The 19,340-nt window shown below is 45.6% G+C and overlaps 1 protein-coding gene across 1 annotated transcript; it reads right to left on the reverse strand.

The window, feature by feature from the left end:
• Nucleotides 1-551: 551 nt before the first annotated feature.
• Nucleotides 552-18,361, reverse strand: LOC131281270 (sarcoplasmic calcium-binding protein 1). The gene is made up of 5 exons (XM_058310545.1): nucleotides 18,310-18,361; nucleotides 11,658-11,824; nucleotides 9,348-9,428; nucleotides 838-990; nucleotides 552-674 (listed from the first exon to the last, which is right to left on the reverse strand). Exons 1-5 carry the CDS (start codon nucleotides 18,359-18,361, stop codon nucleotides 552-554), a joined length of 576 nt encoding a protein of 191 aa, XP_058166528.1.
• Nucleotides 18,362-19,340: the final 979 nt, after the last annotated feature.

Raw genomic sequence — 19,340 nt, forward strand, 5'->3', positions numbered from 1 at the left:
ACGGTTTGGTGAGATGTTTTAGTTTTCGAATCTACAGATGGCACGTAGATGGATAGAAGTTGATTTAGAGCACAGTGTGTGGTTTTGTTTTCTCTTTTACCGGGACGATGTGGAGAAGTGTACCAAAAGGGCTCCGTCCGGTTGCTGGTGGTTGCCGTTCTTGCTGTGATCAGGATGTTGTTGCCGCTGTTGTTCAAAGTGTGCGTGAGTCGATTTGCAATGGAAAATCGACCCTAACGCCTATGCCGCGGGTGCTGGTGTTGGTTGTCCCGGAGCAGTTTTCTATTTGTCCCCTCCCTAGTGGTACATCTTCTCAGCTATGTTTTACTAAGCATAAATAGCTACGCACTGTTGCAGGCAGATGGTGGAATCATCTAGCGTGGCACCGACGGCTAGCCGACTGGTCGTGGCAGTCAGTGGCCATCGGTTGCATTTGCGACGGTAAACTGATGCTGTTGGTTTTTTTTTAACGCTGACTCTACTCTATGTGGATGTGTGTTGAAGATGTTGATGCTGATCTTTTGAGCTGATGAGTTGGTGGTGGAACAAATTTATTCTGGAATTGGGCCGAACAGGAAGATGGCCGGGCACTTGGGGTTCTCGTTGCCGAGGAACTGGGCGTACAGTTCCTGGTATCTCTCCAGGGTCATGCCACCGCGCTTGTTGTCCTCATCCTGTTCGTGGTGACGGTAAAACGGTTAAATCGCGTATTAGCACCGTGAATAGAATCTGTGCAACTAAGCCGATCCCCGTTTCAATCGTTCGAATGCGTTGCTGAGGTCTTTTTTCTCGTATCTTCCACAGCATCATTCCCTCCCATAGTTTGCGGATACTTACGCTGACCAGGCTGTTGTACGAGTCATCGACCAGCTTGATGTCATCGACGGCGATTCTGGTGATGCAGTTGTAACGGTACTCCTCTATGCTGACCAGACCGTCGTTGTTGATGTCCATCATCTTGTAGTGGGCCTCAATGAAAGCCTTCATGGCCTGTGCAGCGAACCAGCGAGTGAAAGATAGCAAAGCCGTATTAGTTTATGCATCACACTCACCACATCTCGTGAGGTTTTGTCTCGTAACGACGCCGAAGAGATAATTAGGAGATAGACACAGACTCAAGCATGCGAGGTTTCGTTTACGACAATCCGTTTCCATGCCGGGTGGAATTCCGAAGGAACTGCTATTGCTTTTCTATTAAGTGCTAGGATGAATATCTCATAACGTCTGATCGATATTTATCACTCTTTCTCTTTGACGCCACTCGGTGGTACATAAAAAGTGTTAATTTTTTTTTGTTCCTACTATTCTTATTGCGCAGTGAAATCCTTTTTTAGTATTAATTCTTGTGTGACAAATATTGACCAAATTTTCTGCTGGCAAGATACCAATTATGAAAAACTACCATTAACAATTATTGCATAGCAAATGCTCGAATTAAATAATTTTCCTATTTTTTTCTTATTAGTATAATGATAAGGATCTTTCATCATCATAAGCATTAGTTACAATGCTTTTAATTATTTCTTCTTTAATGGAGAAAACGAAATAAATGGAATAAGTGTAAATCGATATGGTAGAACCTTTTAATGCATTCCAAATTAGTGGTTCACCCTCCATTTCGTTGTCCGCTTGCATTTTCCGATCGATGTTGTTTAGCATAGACCAGTATCGCGTTTAATTATATAGAAATCCGCGACGTACGCTCGTGGCGAGACATTAAAACGCCCTACCAAATTAATCTGATGTACCCCACTGTGATAAAGAACATTGATCGTACGGTGAAAACACCATGTGACCACCACACATCACGGCGACCACAAAATCAAGCTTAGATGACGCAGCAAGCCGACAAAACCCATTACCTCTATACGGTGATATTAGAACCTCAGAAAATCAGATGTGCCAGCGGGCTCTCACATGATGTCACTTTTACGATTGATCGATTATGGTAAACCCCAGGAGTGGATAATGTTTTAAAGGCTAATTTTTCATTTGTGATGAAAGCCTTCTGTAACAAAAACGCGGCTTCCAGCCCAATCAAACCAGGGTCGCACTATCGCGCGCCAGTTGGTGGTACTGGAGATTGCTGCAGGAACGGTCCATAAATGCCGGCTGATGCCGGCAAATGCATGCTGTGTCGATTGCGAATCGAGCAAACAATTTCAGTACCCACGGGTAGGCGTTCGAGGTCACGCAAATAAAAAGTCCCGAATAGTATCGCGAAACAACCATACACGAATGTCGATAGTTCATAGACCATATTCGGGCGAGGAATCGGCTGGCCAAATTTATCGGACCAGTTTGACGGCCAACAAACACGGGAGGGGCACGGACGGGTTTGATGGCTATTCGTCGGTTTCGGCGTCCGCGAGCCAATAAACCAATAAACATAACGAACCTAACGGTTGCCATGCTTCAACGTTGAGGGTATAGAAAAGGGGTCTTGGATCTTACTAATAAAAGTCTACATAGCTACACATTTAGGGTATCTTTTTGAAGGTTAACTGTGCAATAGTTTCAATTGGTAAAAATACTAATAACATTTAAAGTTTCCATGCTGATGCATTTATACAGAATAGCGATAACATTACAATTCCTGAAAAATGCAACTAATTTCGCAGTCTGTTTTGGAAAGATGTTTTTTTGCTCTTTATAATGACTCATATCCACGCTACCAAGCGGTGCCCCACAGTGTTTATCTTACAAAAAATGCGATCCAAAAAGGGTGGCATATCATATGTCATCGTTCTCACAGAGGAAAACAAATTTAATACCACACGAATTTGGCGCGTGATACCGGGAACTCGTGGGCATTCATTTCGCAACAAAAAAAAAAAAAAAAGAAAAAACACACATACTATGCTCTAGCGGCATCAGCTTCCATCGTCCCGATCCTATTTAGGGTGCACGCCAAAATCACTAGCATAAAATGCCAATGGATTCGTGTATTTCTGAACTTCACGCATGTTGTTCCACTAAAGCTTCCCGCGCACCGTGCTCTCATCCGTGGGGGGGCTTGTAGGGTGCGCCAAGAGTGGAACAATTAAATTCCGCGTTCTATATTTACTTTGCATTAATACTCCATCTATTTCTTCCCCCCCTTCCCTTCGCAGTGGATGTTCGTGGCCCGATGCGTGGTGCCGTTTTGCCTTCGCGGAAAAGTATGAAGATGTTCTCGGGTGAATTTTCCCGGCCGCGTCAAACAACGTTTGCCTACCCGACGGCGAAACACTCACATTCGTCACCTTACCTTCGTTCAGTCTCAGTGCCACCGTCTATCTCTCTAACCCACTTTTTTTTGTATCTCTCTTCGTCGCGTTTCAGGTCTGGTGGAGTATGGGAGTGTATGGCCAAAGCCGACGGACTTACCTGTACGGAAGAAATAAGAGAAAAAGCAAACATTGGAGTTGAGTATAAGGAGTTTTTTGAAAGTCTATATTTCAATAAGTACCAACGAAACGCTATCGTGCCGTTCCACGTGAGTTGGTTAAGAGGTTGGAAATTGTTTAATAACCGTAACATAGATCGGGCCAACAGGAAAATAAATCAAGGGACAAAAGATCGACGCCATAAAGTATCGCTTGGAGGAACAAAACCGTTCCAATTCTATTCCACCACCTAATGCATGCCGCATTGCAGCCTTGGAACGTTACCACAAACTGTTCCATAATTCCACGCACCATTGAATGGTACTTCCCCGAAGGGTGGGCAGAGCAAAAAGTCGTTTCGGGTTAAAGATAATATAGTTTTTCCCGTAGTTTTTCGTTGGTAATTATTTGATTACGGGCATCAGAAATTCCACTCGCTGTTTCTTAAGCACTATTCGGCATGTGGTGTGTGGTACCTTTTTCATACCAGTTTTACGCTTGGCATTCGCAGGGCAACGAGCATTTGAAAAACAAACCCCTCCTCCCCCCTGTTACCCTCTGAGCTCCGGGGCGCTTGGCTTCCGGTGCACATTCCGATCGCATGCCATCAATTTGCACATTTGCAAACGGTGCTTCCGCATTGCGTTTGTTCACCGGCGGCCAAGAAAGAGCGAGAAGTTTTCTTCTTTTCTATTTTCTGGCATGGCGTCGATTTTCGTGGCGTGGTATTTCAAAGGCGACATTCAATGCTCAGTGTCTCCACAAGCTCCACGATTTGTACCCGGGAAGGAGGGAGCAAAACGGTCACTGTTGGAAAAATGCAGGCCTGCCTGCTTTATGTTTTAGGGTGGACTCCGATTTTTGCCCGGCTCCGACACCAGAATGGTCATTTTACGCCAGGCCAGTATATTGTGTGGAAGATTTATGATGGCAAGGAAAATTCCCTCCCCCCGCAGCCCGTTTTAAACTACAGCCAAGTGAACAAGAGGAGCCTTCCCATTGCCATATGGCCATATCGAAGACCTGCCGCCAACGTTGCTTGAGGTCAAAGCAGCAGAAGCATTGATTTTGACTGGCTATTTAACTGCTTTTAGTAGGAGCAGCATTAGGGAAAGAGTTCCCTAACATCCCCATTCCGTGCCCGAAGTCGTGGCTGCTTTTTAGGAGAATTCTTGCTGATTTTTAACCATTTGCGTCCATCGATTACCAACCATTGCGATCGAGTGGAAGCAAATTTTCTGAACGGCAACGAACAGGGGGGCACCAGACACCAGAGGACCTTTGTGTGTCTCACGAGATTTATGCGATCCATCTCCTCCCGGGGCAGAAACGGGCCCACGGTTTAACCACGGTTGGCTCTGTGGCGTTGTGACCCGGTTATTTATATGAATTTTAAGCGTGGGGAACGCTACGAGACACCGATCGCGATAGCATCATCGCGTTTGGCCGATCGAATTAGTGGTCAGGGTAAACGATTCAATTTCGGGCGACCTTGTGCCGGGTGATCTTAGGGAGGACGGAGCCAAGCAACGGAGAAAAGGAAAACTTCCCCCAATGTTTGGCGAGGTTACTTGGGAGATCGTTACCGGATTTGCGTACGTTTATTGTACTTTGGGTGAATTATTTCTGAAACGCCGAAGGAAGAATCTGCAAATGCTCGCCGCTTTGAAAGGATGCAGATGCAACCGGCGTGTTTATACATCCACGAAATGAGTTAACCCCTCGGAATTACATATTCCAGAGGGACTTGAAATTCTAAAGTGATCACTTTAAAGGAAGTGAGTAAATTGTAGTAATATAGAAGCACTTTCAATCAAATAGTTTGACCAGAATATTCATAGTTGCTACTAACTACAATCTATAGGTCAAACTTAGGCCAAACGGTCTACTTCCTCGTTCAACTTTTATTTTACGACCAAACGCTGAACATAAAGAGCAGAAGGCGGTTGAAAAATATATGTATTTTCCTTCGCAGCGTTGTGTTGTGTGAAATTAGCGTTGCGTACGAGAGAACCTGTCGTGTCCACGGGCAGAACCCGTCGTGGTGTTCATCATGCCGAGCGCGAACCCGTCGTAGGATCGTGTTGTACGGGCCATCATAAATTTTAATTTATGTACTGATGCTTTCCGAATGAGTAGCCGTCCGATCTTCTTCCACCCACCTTGGCCGGCCTTGCCTTACTTGTTCGCATAATAATGCTATCGTTTGGTGACTTCTCGTTTTTCTTCTTTTTTTTTTTAAAGAGGATTTGTGAGATATTTTGTCATTACAATTCGGAGGGGGAGATTGTCAGCCTTGACGGCGTTTCGGTCGCCGCTGTTTTGCCCGTTGGAATGTTTTGCGTTGCGTGTCTTGGTTGTCGTTTTAAATTTTTAGATTGAAGATTGAAATTCAAAAGACAATACTTCTGCACCGGAACCACACACCACCCGTCGGTCCCGGACGAGTGAAAAGAAATGTGTTTATGTTTCATGTTTGTATCTTCGTTTCTTTTTCCTCCTTCCACGACGAAGACATTTCCCACGGCCCTTGGGGTTTTGGGGGGAATATTTTTAGCTTCTTCTTGTTGCTTCCGCTTCGCGGTGGTGGAATGGGACGAGCGCTAGTGGGAATGTACAAAACGAAAGGCCCCAAAAACGCTCCAACGCTTCCACGGCATTGTCAAAACCGATAAAAATGTGAGACGGAATGGGAATCGTTTACATTTTGATCGTTAATAAGGTGGCCGCAACCAGAGTATCGATGTGAGATGATGTCCGCTTCGAGAAACACTATTCAAGTGGGGAACATATGCTCAGACGGACCCAAGACACGTGGCATCAAGATGGATGTTTGGGGAGCAAGCACCGACACGTGGTGTTTATTGTCTGAATATTGCGCCAATGATGAACTTCCAACGAGAAGCGGTTATTTTGTTTTAATTTTCTCGATTGCTTGGCATCATAACTCAAATTTTTTTAGGCGTTTTACTTTTTTAATTATCTTAATTTTTTCTTCAACATTTTTGTAGATTCAGCGAAAGACAATTTACTAACGCAGACGAACGGACGAATGATTATCGACCATGTTCCGTACAAAGGACCAGGCACCTCCATTTACTGGTTTTTTTCAAGTTGCTCCCGTTGTTCGTTTCGTTGTTCCCAGGTTATCCAGTACAAAGGGGAAAAAAGAAGGAATAACAATCGCAATGGGCCGCATGTGGATTATACAAACAGTTTAATAAAGTATCAAATTTTACGGCTCCTTTCCCCAGAGTATTTCCGCCTCCCCGACCGAAGATGGCCACCCGCACTTAACGGGGTCGGGCTACGGCTTTCTGGATGAAACGACCGCGACCCGGATAAACAAACGTGGAACCGGAATATGAAACCAATAGAATTTCGGTTCGGTTCGGAGTTTCGATGGCGAAACATACCAGCCTCGAGTGGGACGGATGGACGGATTGATTTAAACAGCAATATGAAAAGGAGGACAGGGGAAGGAGAGAGGGAGCCTTGCGGTTTCTACGAAACTGGTCTCCGAAACCCTCGGGTAGTTCACGAAACCCTGGTGCTTGCCTGCAGTTGGCGAATGAGAATGATCGAATTAACAGACCGCAGTAACATGGATGCAATCGATTCCACGTAAATGTCGTGATTTAATCACTTGGCCGTGAAATGGGAGATTCATGGCAGGAACAATGCCATGCAATAACATTGACAATAGGGCAGAATTCGGCATGGCATTCGTTGCAGAATCTTAATTTACGTACCGTCGCTATTGAAACCGATATCGGACCGCGACGTAATGACGCGTTGTCGTCGTGAGGTTGTACGATATTTTATGGCCACGAGCTTTCGATAATGGCCCTTCCAATTAAACCGCACCCCTTCACGCACGATGAAACTTCCGCCATGTTGTGTCTACCGGAAAAGTTTACGTGTGCGCTTTCTTGCAGCCAACGTGACTTTGCTGTTATTGGAAGTGTGTTATTTTAAACTTTGCCCGCCCAAAAGAACGGAATCCTTGCCGTCGGTTTCAGCGCACCGAGGGACGGACCCTTGATGGGGCAGACAATGTACGCGCAAATCGAATCGAGCTCATCCCGACACCGGAAAAGTTTGCCATCGTTCGAATTTGTCGGATGTGGTTAGGCTTTCAACAGGCTCGGCCGGGAAAGTTTAACGGACGAAACGGCTGAGGACGGAGAGGGGGCCTTGAAAGGGGCTTCCGTGTGTAGGCGGTAATTTTAGCCGACAGCAAATCGACGATTGCACATCAGCGCAATAGCACGGCACCACCCCTGAGATCCCAATTACGGTCCGGTGTCAGTTTGATGGACAGCTGCATCAATTCCACTGCGACTGCTAATCCGATGGGGCAGCTGTTCCGAGGGCGTTTTACATGTTTTGCTAAATTACATACCTCAACCAATACCAGCCGAAGCCAAGTCAAGGGAGCTGGTTGGAAGTGAAATCGAATAGCAATCAACGTGCCTAAGCTCGGTCCTTCAGTTACAGTGTAATATATAAAAATTTTATCTTCTCCCATGATATATTTTATAAACAAAACCGGATACTTTCTACTACAAACTATTAATCCTCGACGAAAGGAAATGCTGAGTCAAACAAGTGTATTGTTCTCCATGAAATCCTATTTTTTAGGTTCGTTTGCCTCGTTTGTATGGTATAAGGAACACTATCCAATAATGCACAAGAAAAATACTACTCCAATAATAATGTTTTCCCATTCGGGAATTCCAGTGAACATGGATACTAAGCTACTCATGACTTTTGTACTTTTTTTTTTAATTTTTTTGTATCTTTTAGAATTTGCTAACTTTTATTAACTTTTCTACTCTTTACTATAACTCATAGAGGTTACAATTCTTTTTATCATTTTATAATACATAGAAATATACATTAGTTCTAACTCTTTTGGCAATAGAAAGAATAATTGTCCAATCTTAGCATTTTTTTTTCAAATTAAAACTCTCGTTACCCTGTATCGAAGGTTCAGTTTTTCACTCTACTTCTACAAATACAGCACATTGCCAACAGTTATTTTAATTTATTTTGCTTCAACTGCTCTCGCGTTGGAGCGTACCATTGTTCTAACCATTTCTCTCGTCCGGCGTTCTCAAACAAAAACGTAAAGTTAATGTTGTTCACCGTAGTTCTCTAACGGAAGATAATCAACCGTGGGGCAAAGTTTTGCTAGTTTAGCCACCCCCCGCGTGCGTGAGGAATCACGGGGGGCGTGTATATGTGTGAATGGTTAACTGAAATTCAGCACGTTTAAGTGAAATGAAACCAACTTTTGTGAATCCTTCAACCTCCTGCGTGTGTAACACGGGGTCGAACGGGTTCGGTGAACGTGAACCTTTAAGCTGGGGGAGAATGTCCGCGCCCCGGGATTCCGCGGAACCTCCCATGGCCATTAATCGTCGCGCGGAGTGCGCTTCATAGAAAACCATAGAGTGGAAAACGGGCAGCCCGTTTGACATCCCCGGGTCCGCTTCCAACTCGATCAAATATGTATAAATGTGCCGCTGGATGTCAGCTGGAACAGCACAGGCCTGCAGGCCCTTTGACGACAGACTTTCAAATGTATATATACACATTTTAGCCACAGTTTATGGGACCGGCGGGTGAAGGGCAAGGATGTTGCGAAGGGCGACGAACCAGAAACACAAAATAAAAGCCCATGATCCGACACGACGGAATCGGTTTTGTTTCTGCGCTCTTTCGGTGTACATCTCACAATTCGTGGATCCAATGTTGTAAATGTTCGTCCGAAACAAAAGGAGCAAAGAAAAGCGCCCGGTTGAAGGTGCTTCTCCAACGGAACGGTTTTCCATGCATTTTCAATGCCTTGACCGATTGGCCCTTCTCGATTGCGTCGACGGTTATCAAATTTTTATACAGCTTTAATTTAAAAGTAAGAAAAAAAGGAAAAAACCCCAATGGAAAGCTTGCTGTCGGTGGGTGGAAACTTACCTTCGGGAATTCGGAGTAGGGCTTGCCGACGCAGGTCTGCTTGACGGCCTGTTTGAACTCCTCGGTGGTGATTTTGCCATCCTGCGGGAAGAAGAGCGAAACATCGAAAAAGTGCATCAGAAAGAGAACGCAATTGGATAGTAACAGTAGCAGATGAGGTTAAAGTGAAGAGACAATTGGCACAGGGAAGTTACTTCCCCTCGCGAACGCGGGAACGGGGAATGTTAGCTTAGGTTAGGAGTTTTCTGCTGAGTTTAACTTGTGTGGCCGTCTGTCAGTGGCTGGTTTCCATCAGAAACTGTGGTTTCCAACCGGTCCCGGGAACCCTGGACCGTCTCGAAATATACGCAACACGCCAACGACAGAGTGCGTACATCGCGTTCGTTCGGTTGACGTCCCGTCCGGTTCACGGTGATAAGTGGTTTTGGGCCCTAAGCCAGGGCCAGTGCCGGAGGTCGGAGTGATTTACGTGTCCCAAAACCGCTGGCGTTTCACAGATGCACGCACACACCGACGCTCGCCACACGTTAGCACAGGTTCGGTGTTAATGGCAGGCCGAGGAGGAGGCAGTTTGGAAAACGATTATGAGCCGCGTAATATAAATTGTAAAAGTAAATAAATCCTCCCGGCGGCCCATTGCAACCCGAAACGTGGAGTAGTCTCTCCTCCAAACCTTGTCCGAGTTTTACACTCCAAAGGCGGGGGTAGATTCCTCCCTGCATTTTGGCGGATTCGGCGGTGCGCTGGGAATTTCGATCTGGGAAATGTTGTTTACTCTTCTGCACTCAATGACGATGTATACCGTGCGTGTGTGGGTGGGTTGGTGGGTTGCAGAACGGTAAACAAATAAAATCATCATCATCATCTTCTTCCACCTTCGCCCGTTTGTGAGCGAAGATTTGAAAGCGTAACGACCGGTCCGGTTTATTGAGACGATCCTCAGAGTTTCGACGGTTGGGTAGGAAAGGGCACCGACAAGAATTGCTGTCACAACAGCGTTAATTGGACCGTTCTCCTCATCATAAATTCCGCTCCAGGTAAGAGAGGATAGTGCAAACCCTGGAACTATGGCGCCATTTTCCAATTGGCGGAATCGCCAATCGTGTAAAACTCTCCAAATCGATAGCGATGAATTCAAGCGATTGTAAACGCCGCCGCTAATGGCGACTACTTCTTCAGCCGCGGTAATTGGTTTAATTGCTTGCAGCAGCCGATCGAATAACGGACGCTAACGGACACGTTGGGTCGTGTTAGAATTATAAACGGTCGAAGGAAACGTGCAAAACAATTAGTCCCGGCTTTATTAAGATCTCCGGCTGGTGTGGCCAAGAAGCACTTCTTTCCGGGACTTGCTTCAGGTTTCGAAAGGGACCGGGTGGTGTTGCCGTGCACGCGATCGACTCGATTGTGCGTGAAAAAGTTGGCTCTTCCGTTTTCCTCCTAACCAGACGTTTAACAACGGTGCGATAATTATTTCGCGTAAGGATAACCATTGGCGCTGATCAATTACTATCGACGCATGGAAAACGCCGTCGTAGCGAGAATAACCGTGAGGAAAACAAAAATACCACGAAGAGGAAAAGTAAATGGCAAGAGGTACAAATAAACAGTACACCAGCGCTAGGAACTCATCGGGATGCAAGCGAACCCAAGGGAGAAAAAACAACAAGAGAACAATCGAGTTTGAGGATAGTAAAGAGAAAAACGTATCCCCCAAGGTGAACAAGCCACTCAAGATGCCATTTTGTTTTGTTCGACTTTCTTTTTTGCAGTTTCCATATGACCCGGACGCGCTGGGGGGCAACTAAAATATTGCCTGCGAGAAGAAAAACAGGAAAACAACTGCCGGTAAACAAGTGGGCAGCCGAGTGGGGGAGTGAAACGGTATGTAGTGGAACCGATGAAGAAGAAGTTGGAAAACTTTCTTCCTTCGGTTGCAGAACAGCTGAGAGTCGGTGGGAGGAAAACAGAAAATTGTCACGTTCCGCACAACAAACGATGGTAAGATATAGGACTGCCGATGTTTAAATGGTTTTTGGTATATTTTAATAACTTAAGTTTCTCTCCAAAAGCCAGATTTAAGTCGAACGATACGGGGCCATAGTCGAGCTACAGGAATGGAACGCGCGAGGTCAACAGGTTGCTGCCGGGAATGATATAAATGAGCTGCGAACTCCAACCGGTCAGAAGGTGTGAACAGCGAGGGAACGTTTGTTTGTTTTCCCCAGCCGGGAGGATTCCAATATGTAATTCTAGTGTTTGCTTTTACTTTTTCTTTGGTTCGATGGGAACAGCAAAAAAAAAACGTACCTTGTCAAAATCGGCAAGGGCGGAGATCTCATCCCAGAGCGACTTCATGATGAACTTGTATTCCTGCAGACGGGCCGGGTTGATGTCGCCCTTGCCTTCGATGACGGTGGCACGGAGAGCCATGCACTGGAAATCGTTGTTGTCCAGGAAGCCATTGTTGTCAATGTCTGCAATGGAGAAAGCAAACGAAGTGCGTTAGAAAACGTAGGTGAGTGATATTTAGTGTTTTTGTTATATTTGGATTTGGGGACTACTGTAATCATGTTCGTCGGCTGATTCCCAAGGTACATGCGTTTAATTAATTTCCTCCTTAAAGCACATTAGGCTTTGGAGAAAGTTTGCAGGCAAAACAATCCCTTGCGCCACGTTAACGGTTAGTCGACCACCCGCCTGGCGGGTCGGTATCTGAATAGGGAAAAAAAGAGTCGGCCCAACCCTATTGGAAACATATCGGAAGAAAATACCGAGAACGGATCGATCCGTTGTTTGTACCCACGGGGGCTGACTTTCCACGCAGCATGTTTCCCAGCCGAAAATGGGGTTTCCTTTACTTTTACCAACTTGCTACGTACCGCTTCTCGACGTCGGAAATACTTTACATCTTCATTTTTGTTGCTCCTGTACCCAGCGAAGGAGAAGGGACGGTTTGACTTTGCGCAATATTTTTGACGCAGAAGAAAATGCCAAAGCAAAACTTTCACTCTAATTAATTAACTAATTGAACCATTAGTATCTGATGTGTTGAACAGTCTTTCTGTGATTGGCACACTGTAATCAACATTTGTTTGCAAAACGAGTTTCAAGGGCTTTTCCCAATCCCAATCTACTTAAAATATTCCTTATCCAACCGTTGGGCCGTTAGGAAGTATTTTATTATTCGTCTTCATTCCGATAAGTCGGTGTGGATAGCATTGGACGATGGTTCTGATGAGGATACCATCAACTTACTCCACACTTAAAGACTCCGTTCTTTTTGGTACTTTGAAGAGAATTTTTTACATGGCGCGATTTAGCGTCGGTTCTAAATTCCTAATGTTTTTCGGGGATCGATTTTCGCTTGATATAAATTTCGATACGGATCTAATGGGCGGCAAGGAACCGCTGAGTGAGTGATGCCTGTGTGGGAAAAATTACCCTTTGCCATACGGAAAATCCTGCTTCAGCGCGTTGTGTTCGATAGGTTTCCGCGTTAACATCTCGTTGGCTTCGTACGCATCGCCTTTGCCTTTCTTTTCGCTCGCAAGAAAACACACAATGACACATGGTTTCGGGTCGGTGTTCATTTCGGGAAAAGATGAAATTTTAACGAGCTTTTGATGCGCGCCCCATAGTTTCCACGCGGTGTCGAATTTTAGGACGACTAGGCCTGCCTTGATGATGCCCACTCATAATGGCTGACGATACCGGGGCACCATTACCGACGCGTTGTTCCTCGTCATTGCATCGAAGCAATCGGAGGAGCAATTTCTCGTAAAGCGATTTAATTCAATTTAATCAACTTGTCAAAATGTACTCTGATGTACGTACGGGGAGCTCCATTAGAAGGTAAAGTATCGTTTATCGGTGGCAGGAGCGAGGAAAAACAAAAATGAAAACTCTCCAATGGGACGCTGAAGGGTAGATTAAATAAGAAGAAAATATATATCGAATATCGAACGACTCCTACCCGCGCTTCAAGTGGTCGGTGAGTACATTCGTTTGACAGTTGGAATTTTGTTACCTTGTTCGATTTGGCGAGTTTGTTTTTCGACTGCCAAAGTAATTTTTGTCAAAGTATTGATACATTTTTCAGCATGTAGGGGCAAGGGTCATTAGAAGCAATGGGTGGCGAGAACTGGCGGACAAAAGGTCAATGAGTGTCGCAGCAATAGTTGCATAGAAAAACTTTTTGGATATGGTCAACCATTGGTTTTATCAAATTGACCAACGTCCACTACCACAGCATGGAAAAGTGGATAGAAGTTTTTTAATTACATTTCGAGCAATTTCAAGCAAAAGCTTTTTTCCCTAAACTTTGAATCTGCACCAATGCAAGTGCTAGTGCATTCCAGGTTGTGGCAAGGTATTCTAAACTATGCCAAATATGGCGGCAGGAATGTTTCCCGCGAGGAAAAGATTTACGGGACAAACGGGATGCTTGTTCAGGAAGGATGCGTATAACTTTCATCCTTAATTCTCGGAAATTGGCCGTCCGTGGGCAGCAGCGTTCCACTTCATTACGCCACTCCGTAAACGGCGGCGGCTTTATGCGTCTCACGTATTTAATTTGCCGGCTGAAACAACTTCTTTTCAGCAACGCGTTTCTCCGACGACGGGGGGAAATTACTAACGGAAATTGAACCTTCACCGCATCCCAGTTTCCTGCTTCCTGAGGAAATCGGAACGATTGGACCGGGTTTTCTATAGTCCAAGACCGAATGCGGAAAGGTCATACGGCGAGCAGAACGTTCCTTTACCATTGGGACGGTTTCAAATATCAAAGTGAAAGATAGATAAACTGAACGCTTACAACCTCTCACCGGCCGGGCTTCGTTCTGATTTACTTTGCCGAAGAAATTGCATTACAACCGAGATAATAATCCTTCCGGATGGATCGTGGATCAAGTGGCGGACTCCATGGCAACAAGTTGTTCTTCCGTCCAATCCAAGCAAGCTTCGGTGCTCCAATTCATGTCCGGAATTGTTCATCTATTAAGTGAAGATTATTTTCTGATTACGTTAAAATTCATTCCAGTGCTTTTGTTTTCCATTGCAATAAACGCTGTCACTCCTGCTTTCCACGGTAACGCTCAGTGTTTCGATGGATATTCGTAGGAATTCGGGGGTGGATTGTTTTTCCAGGAGAGCATGGAATACAGCCGGATATGTCGTTGTGTGCTGATTTCGCTCCTACAGTACTGAACATTCGCGAGAAAACAAAATAATAAAATACAACTGACAGCGCTGCGTGTTCTAAGCTCTGGTTGCGGCCGTTTGTTTTCTCAGTGCCCATCGGCGTCCCGAAGTGCTGAGATTGATGAGCCGAGCAAGGACAAGCGATGCCGGAAAAGTATTACCTCACTCGCACACACAACCAATGCCACAGGGTTGTATGATTTATCCTAAAACAACTTGGCGGCTTCTTTTTAGGGCTACTGCATTCTTTGTTGTCAGCGAACTGGTCAGTAACAATTCGCCGCCCTCCTTCACTCGCACCCGATGATGTGCTGCTTCGGTGGAAAGTGGAAAATTCTACAAACCGCCCGGTGGCGGTACTATCTCGGCGTCGAGAAAAACACACCGCGAGGCAAACTGCGAAGCGGTGCCATACTAGGGAGGAAACAGGGTTGTTTGAGCTGGGGACCGACAGGGCGGTGTGCGGTTGAGCGGGAAAAGGCTCGAGCGTTGGCGGGGCGAGCGTCGCAAAAATGTTCGGAAGTTTCTGCTCGGAGCCCGGGCGAAGGTAGCTCTCGGAATTGGTTAAAAGTCAAAGGTCGCGCTACCAAGATTCACCGAGGCCCTCTTCCGCCAGTCCTGCCCCTACACTCCTGGCCAGCCATCAAAGCTATAGTCAGTCATGAGTCAGAGCTTCAACGCAGTTCCTCGTGTGCGCTGTAAAGCAACCGACGCGTTAAAGCCGGCAACCCTAGGACTCACTTTCCAACAAGTGAAAAAGAAAAAGGCCACCATTTTAGCTTTTGTGTTGTTTTGAATTTTTGCATTGACCGTTGTACCGGTGCCGGTAAAGCTTGACTCGAGAGCCCTGGCAGCAGGCTGTGCCTTGCGGTGCACGATTTTCCGTTTGCGGATCGGTTGATTCGATATGTTTTTCCTTCCTAAACTGCGGCCGGGGAAACGGATTAGGTTACCGTGGAATCACCCGTTTGACGAGGGGCGGACTAGATTGTCTATTGTAATGCTCTCTTCTGACAGGGATTAAAACAACAAACGTTGAAAAAGGGGTATCGCAAAGCGACTTACTCACGCGGAGCTGCCCATTACCTATTTTATTTTATTTGATTTTATTTACCCTTTATGATGAGAGAAGAAAAAGACCATCGCTGTCATATGCTCGTTTCATGCTAATATTATTGTTTGAATATTGTGGATGTTGTGCACTTCTCGGATCCCCGAACTATGCTTCTGCTCTGCGTCGGCTGGCAATTTCTTTAATCGTCACGTTGCGGTTGAACAGTGTTGCATCGCAGACGAGCCGAACACCAGCATCCAGTTCTGGAGGAGTGGGAAATTTTCCAGCTGGCTCGGTATCGTCCAATCGTCGAGCAACAGGTGTTTTGTGCCGAGCTGTGTCATTTGAGGGGGCAGTATTATTTTAACGGAACATGCATTTTTGTAATATTCCTCCGCTTTTATTTGGCTGTAAAATGCGCTACCAAATACCAAGAGCACGAAAATGTTCGACTCATTATGGAGACGCCTGGTCGCTTGTGGATTGTTCTACCCTCGATGGAGACGCCTGGTCGCTTGTGGATTGTTTAACTCCATGATGGAGGCGCCTGGTTGTTGCGTGCCTTCGATTAAATTTAAATTAGTACAACATTAATTCGATATAGTTTATCGCGCTGCATCTCACCATGAACTCAAAAAGAAAATGTTTCCAATACCAGGCAACAACAGCAGCAACGTTGGCGAGGTTGAAAAATCAAAACGAGCTTCGTGTATTTCATGAATAAAACATGCAATACTCGTGAAAAGCGCAGACTTAATTAGTAGCTATAACTCGCCGAACCGAGCCAGATTTTAACCCCTAGAGTGGGGTTAATTCATAGGGCAGGGCAGGGGTAAGTTTTTCCATCGCTATACGCGTTCCACCGACAGAACAGCAATGTTTCGTGTTAATTTTCTATGCGAACTTTCTGACGTTTCGCTTTCTTTTTAGCGACGCCGTTGTGTCAGCATATCCTAATTGAATCGTTTCGATTCAAAGCATCAACGGTTTATGCTGCAGCGTCGGGCTCTAATTGGTCGTTGGCATGAGTGGCGGCCCTTTCCTTAGGGGCCGATCAATGGTTTTTGGGTTGTTTTTTGTAGGTTTTGTTTCTGCAAACCAACTGGCAACTCCCACCAGCAAGCGTTAGTCAGCTTGATGAAAATCTCGAGTAATGAAAATAAAACAAATGTGATATAATTTCATTGCACTACTCAAGTGCGCTTAAAAAAGGTACATGCTTGGCCTGTGTTAGTTGAGCGATGATGAAAATAACAATGTGTCGTACCGAGCGCCGTCGTCGCAACTAACGACGGGGATTTTTTTTTCCTCATCTGTGTTTGATAATAAACATTACAATTAAGAAGCACCTAAAAATAGCTCCTCAGCAACGTCGTTCCATTTCCGTAGCGTCTTATTTCTTGCATTGGCATAAAGGGAGTGATTTCTCGCTTCCTTGCGGGTGACATATCACCTCGCACCGCCGAAGACAACTACCAGGGTGATCATTTCCCTGACGGGTGGGGTAAGCAAAACCGCCCATCAACCCACCGTCCGTCGCCGTCATTAATTGCGGACATAAACACAATTACCGGGGGCCGGGCATGTCACGAAATGGTCACGCAATCAGAATCCGACCAGGCCCGTCGGTCGATCCCGGGAAAAAGGTGGCCTACGCCTCCCTCCAACTTCCCCCCTTCTCTTCGGATGACCAGAGAAAGCGGAACCATCTTCTGCCCGTTTTCGGCTCGGCAGATTGGCAGCGCTGGCCCGGGGTATGTCGCGCGGTGTGTTTGCGATTATAAAAATAATTGGGTGCCGGGCCAAATTAAAATTAGCAACATTTTGTTCACTTTCTGCCGCGTGCCGCTTCCTGGTGCCTCGTGCGCTCTTTTGTGTTGCTCCGAGGTCACGCTTGGCGGTGGGACGGGGGTGAGGCGACCTCGGAAACTGAGAAATGTACATTTTTCTCCTTTGTATTACATTAATCTTATTTAAATCTCTTCTTGTTCGTCCTTTTTTCCCCCCGCTTCTTGGCGACGGTGATTGTCTCCTTGTGGTCTCTGCACGATGTTGGTTCGGTACCGGCGTTTCGAAATCAACATTTTAATGTTTTAATTTTAGAACAAAAAACCGCTAGATCCTCGGGCCAGGGTTCCCTCGGACGCTACGAGGTTCGACCGCATGGATGATTCCTTGTTCCGCTGTCCTTGTTTAGGCATTTGGGTGCAGTATTTTTATCGCAGCCCAGCCGAGGCCCGGGTTGACCGGGTTTGCTTATTGTTGCTCGCTGTGGCATCGCTAATCCCACCTTATCCATCAAATCTTTGGGGCGTCTCGGAGTGCGATTAATTAATAATCCACAGCCTTCGCTCGAGCGCCAAAAGCTAACGGAGAAAGCTCACTTTCCATAAAGAATAGAAAGGCTCATCGGGACGATGAATAGTGTATCAAGTAATTAGCAATCCTCTCCGACGCTCAAAGGATTCGAAGCGCGATGTTTCTTCCCAGAAGGTTCCCTTCCTTTCGTTCCCGGAGCTCATTATTCAAATGGCGCAACTAGATCACCATCAACAACTATCAATTAACGCCTGCTGACGAAATATGTTCTGCACCTGGTGCTGGTGAAATTGTGAGTCTGTGTTTTAATATGCGTATATGTGTGTGTATGTGTGTGTGTGTTTGGGTGTTTTTTTTCAACAACCATCTCCTTCTCAGACTTACCATACATGTGACGGACGATGAATTCAACACGCTGATCCCACGAGTAGCTCATTTTGGTTTTTGGTTTTGTGTTTGGAATTTAGATCCTACTCTGAAACTAACTGCACGGATGGAGATGGGGAGGTTACACAGAACATGAAAATGGGGCGAGGGGTGGTGAGAATTGGGGAATCCATGTTTCAGGTGAGCGAGCATTATCATTTCATGTGCGAATATTTAATGTTCAGTATAAATGAAAGCGTATTTGAGGGATGGCGAAAAAAGAACGAGAGAGACATAAAGAAATTAGTTTATATAGAAATAGGAAGCAGTATTTGGTGCAAAGGGAAATAAATTTATAAGAACACCATCACACTCAAGCAAAACTGTAGCTAAGTTCAACCGTATTTGATCAGTATGGAGTAGTTTTTTAAACATGCACATTACATTACACTTTGCTCTAGTGAAGTTTTTTAGTAAAACAGGACAGTTTTGGGCATGCGTTAAGCTAACTGATAGAAGTGTCTTAAGCTCAAGGTTTCCGGTTCATGCAACACCTTAGTAACAGATGTTTTATACTAGGTTAATTTCCAAATTTCTGTGTAACGGTTCGAACTGATACATTGTCGGCACTTTATCAGTCTGTTATTTCTCGGAACTCCTATCCCTGTTGCCGCAATGCTCCGCGGTGTACGAAACAAGTGTTGTGGTCTCATTATTATACACTTGGCAGCGTAATTGATATCCGTTCAGCTGCGTGAGTGATTGTGCATACATTTATCTTTTTTTTTCTTTTCTTCGGAACCTTTCGCATCTCATCAGCTCGCAAGAGGTATTATGGTAAACGCTTCCATTAGATTACACGGCAGGTGCTAGTGATGTGCAGTGGTCGATGATTAGATTAGGCACCGGATACGGAAAGGAAAATGGGACACGAGGTGCAGGAGAATGGATTTTTCCACACCGCAACGCACTGTGCTGGTTCTGTCATTTACGAACGCACAGCGCCTTGACGCTCGCCCTCTAGGGTTTCGTGGAATGCTGGTACACCT

Source organism: Anopheles ziemanni, chromosome 2, assembly GCF_943734765.1.
Source record: "Anopheles ziemanni chromosome 2, idAnoZiCoDA_A2_x.2, whole genome shotgun sequence".
Lineage (NCBI taxonomy): Eukaryota > Metazoa > Arthropoda > Insecta > Diptera > Culicidae > Anopheles > Anopheles ziemanni.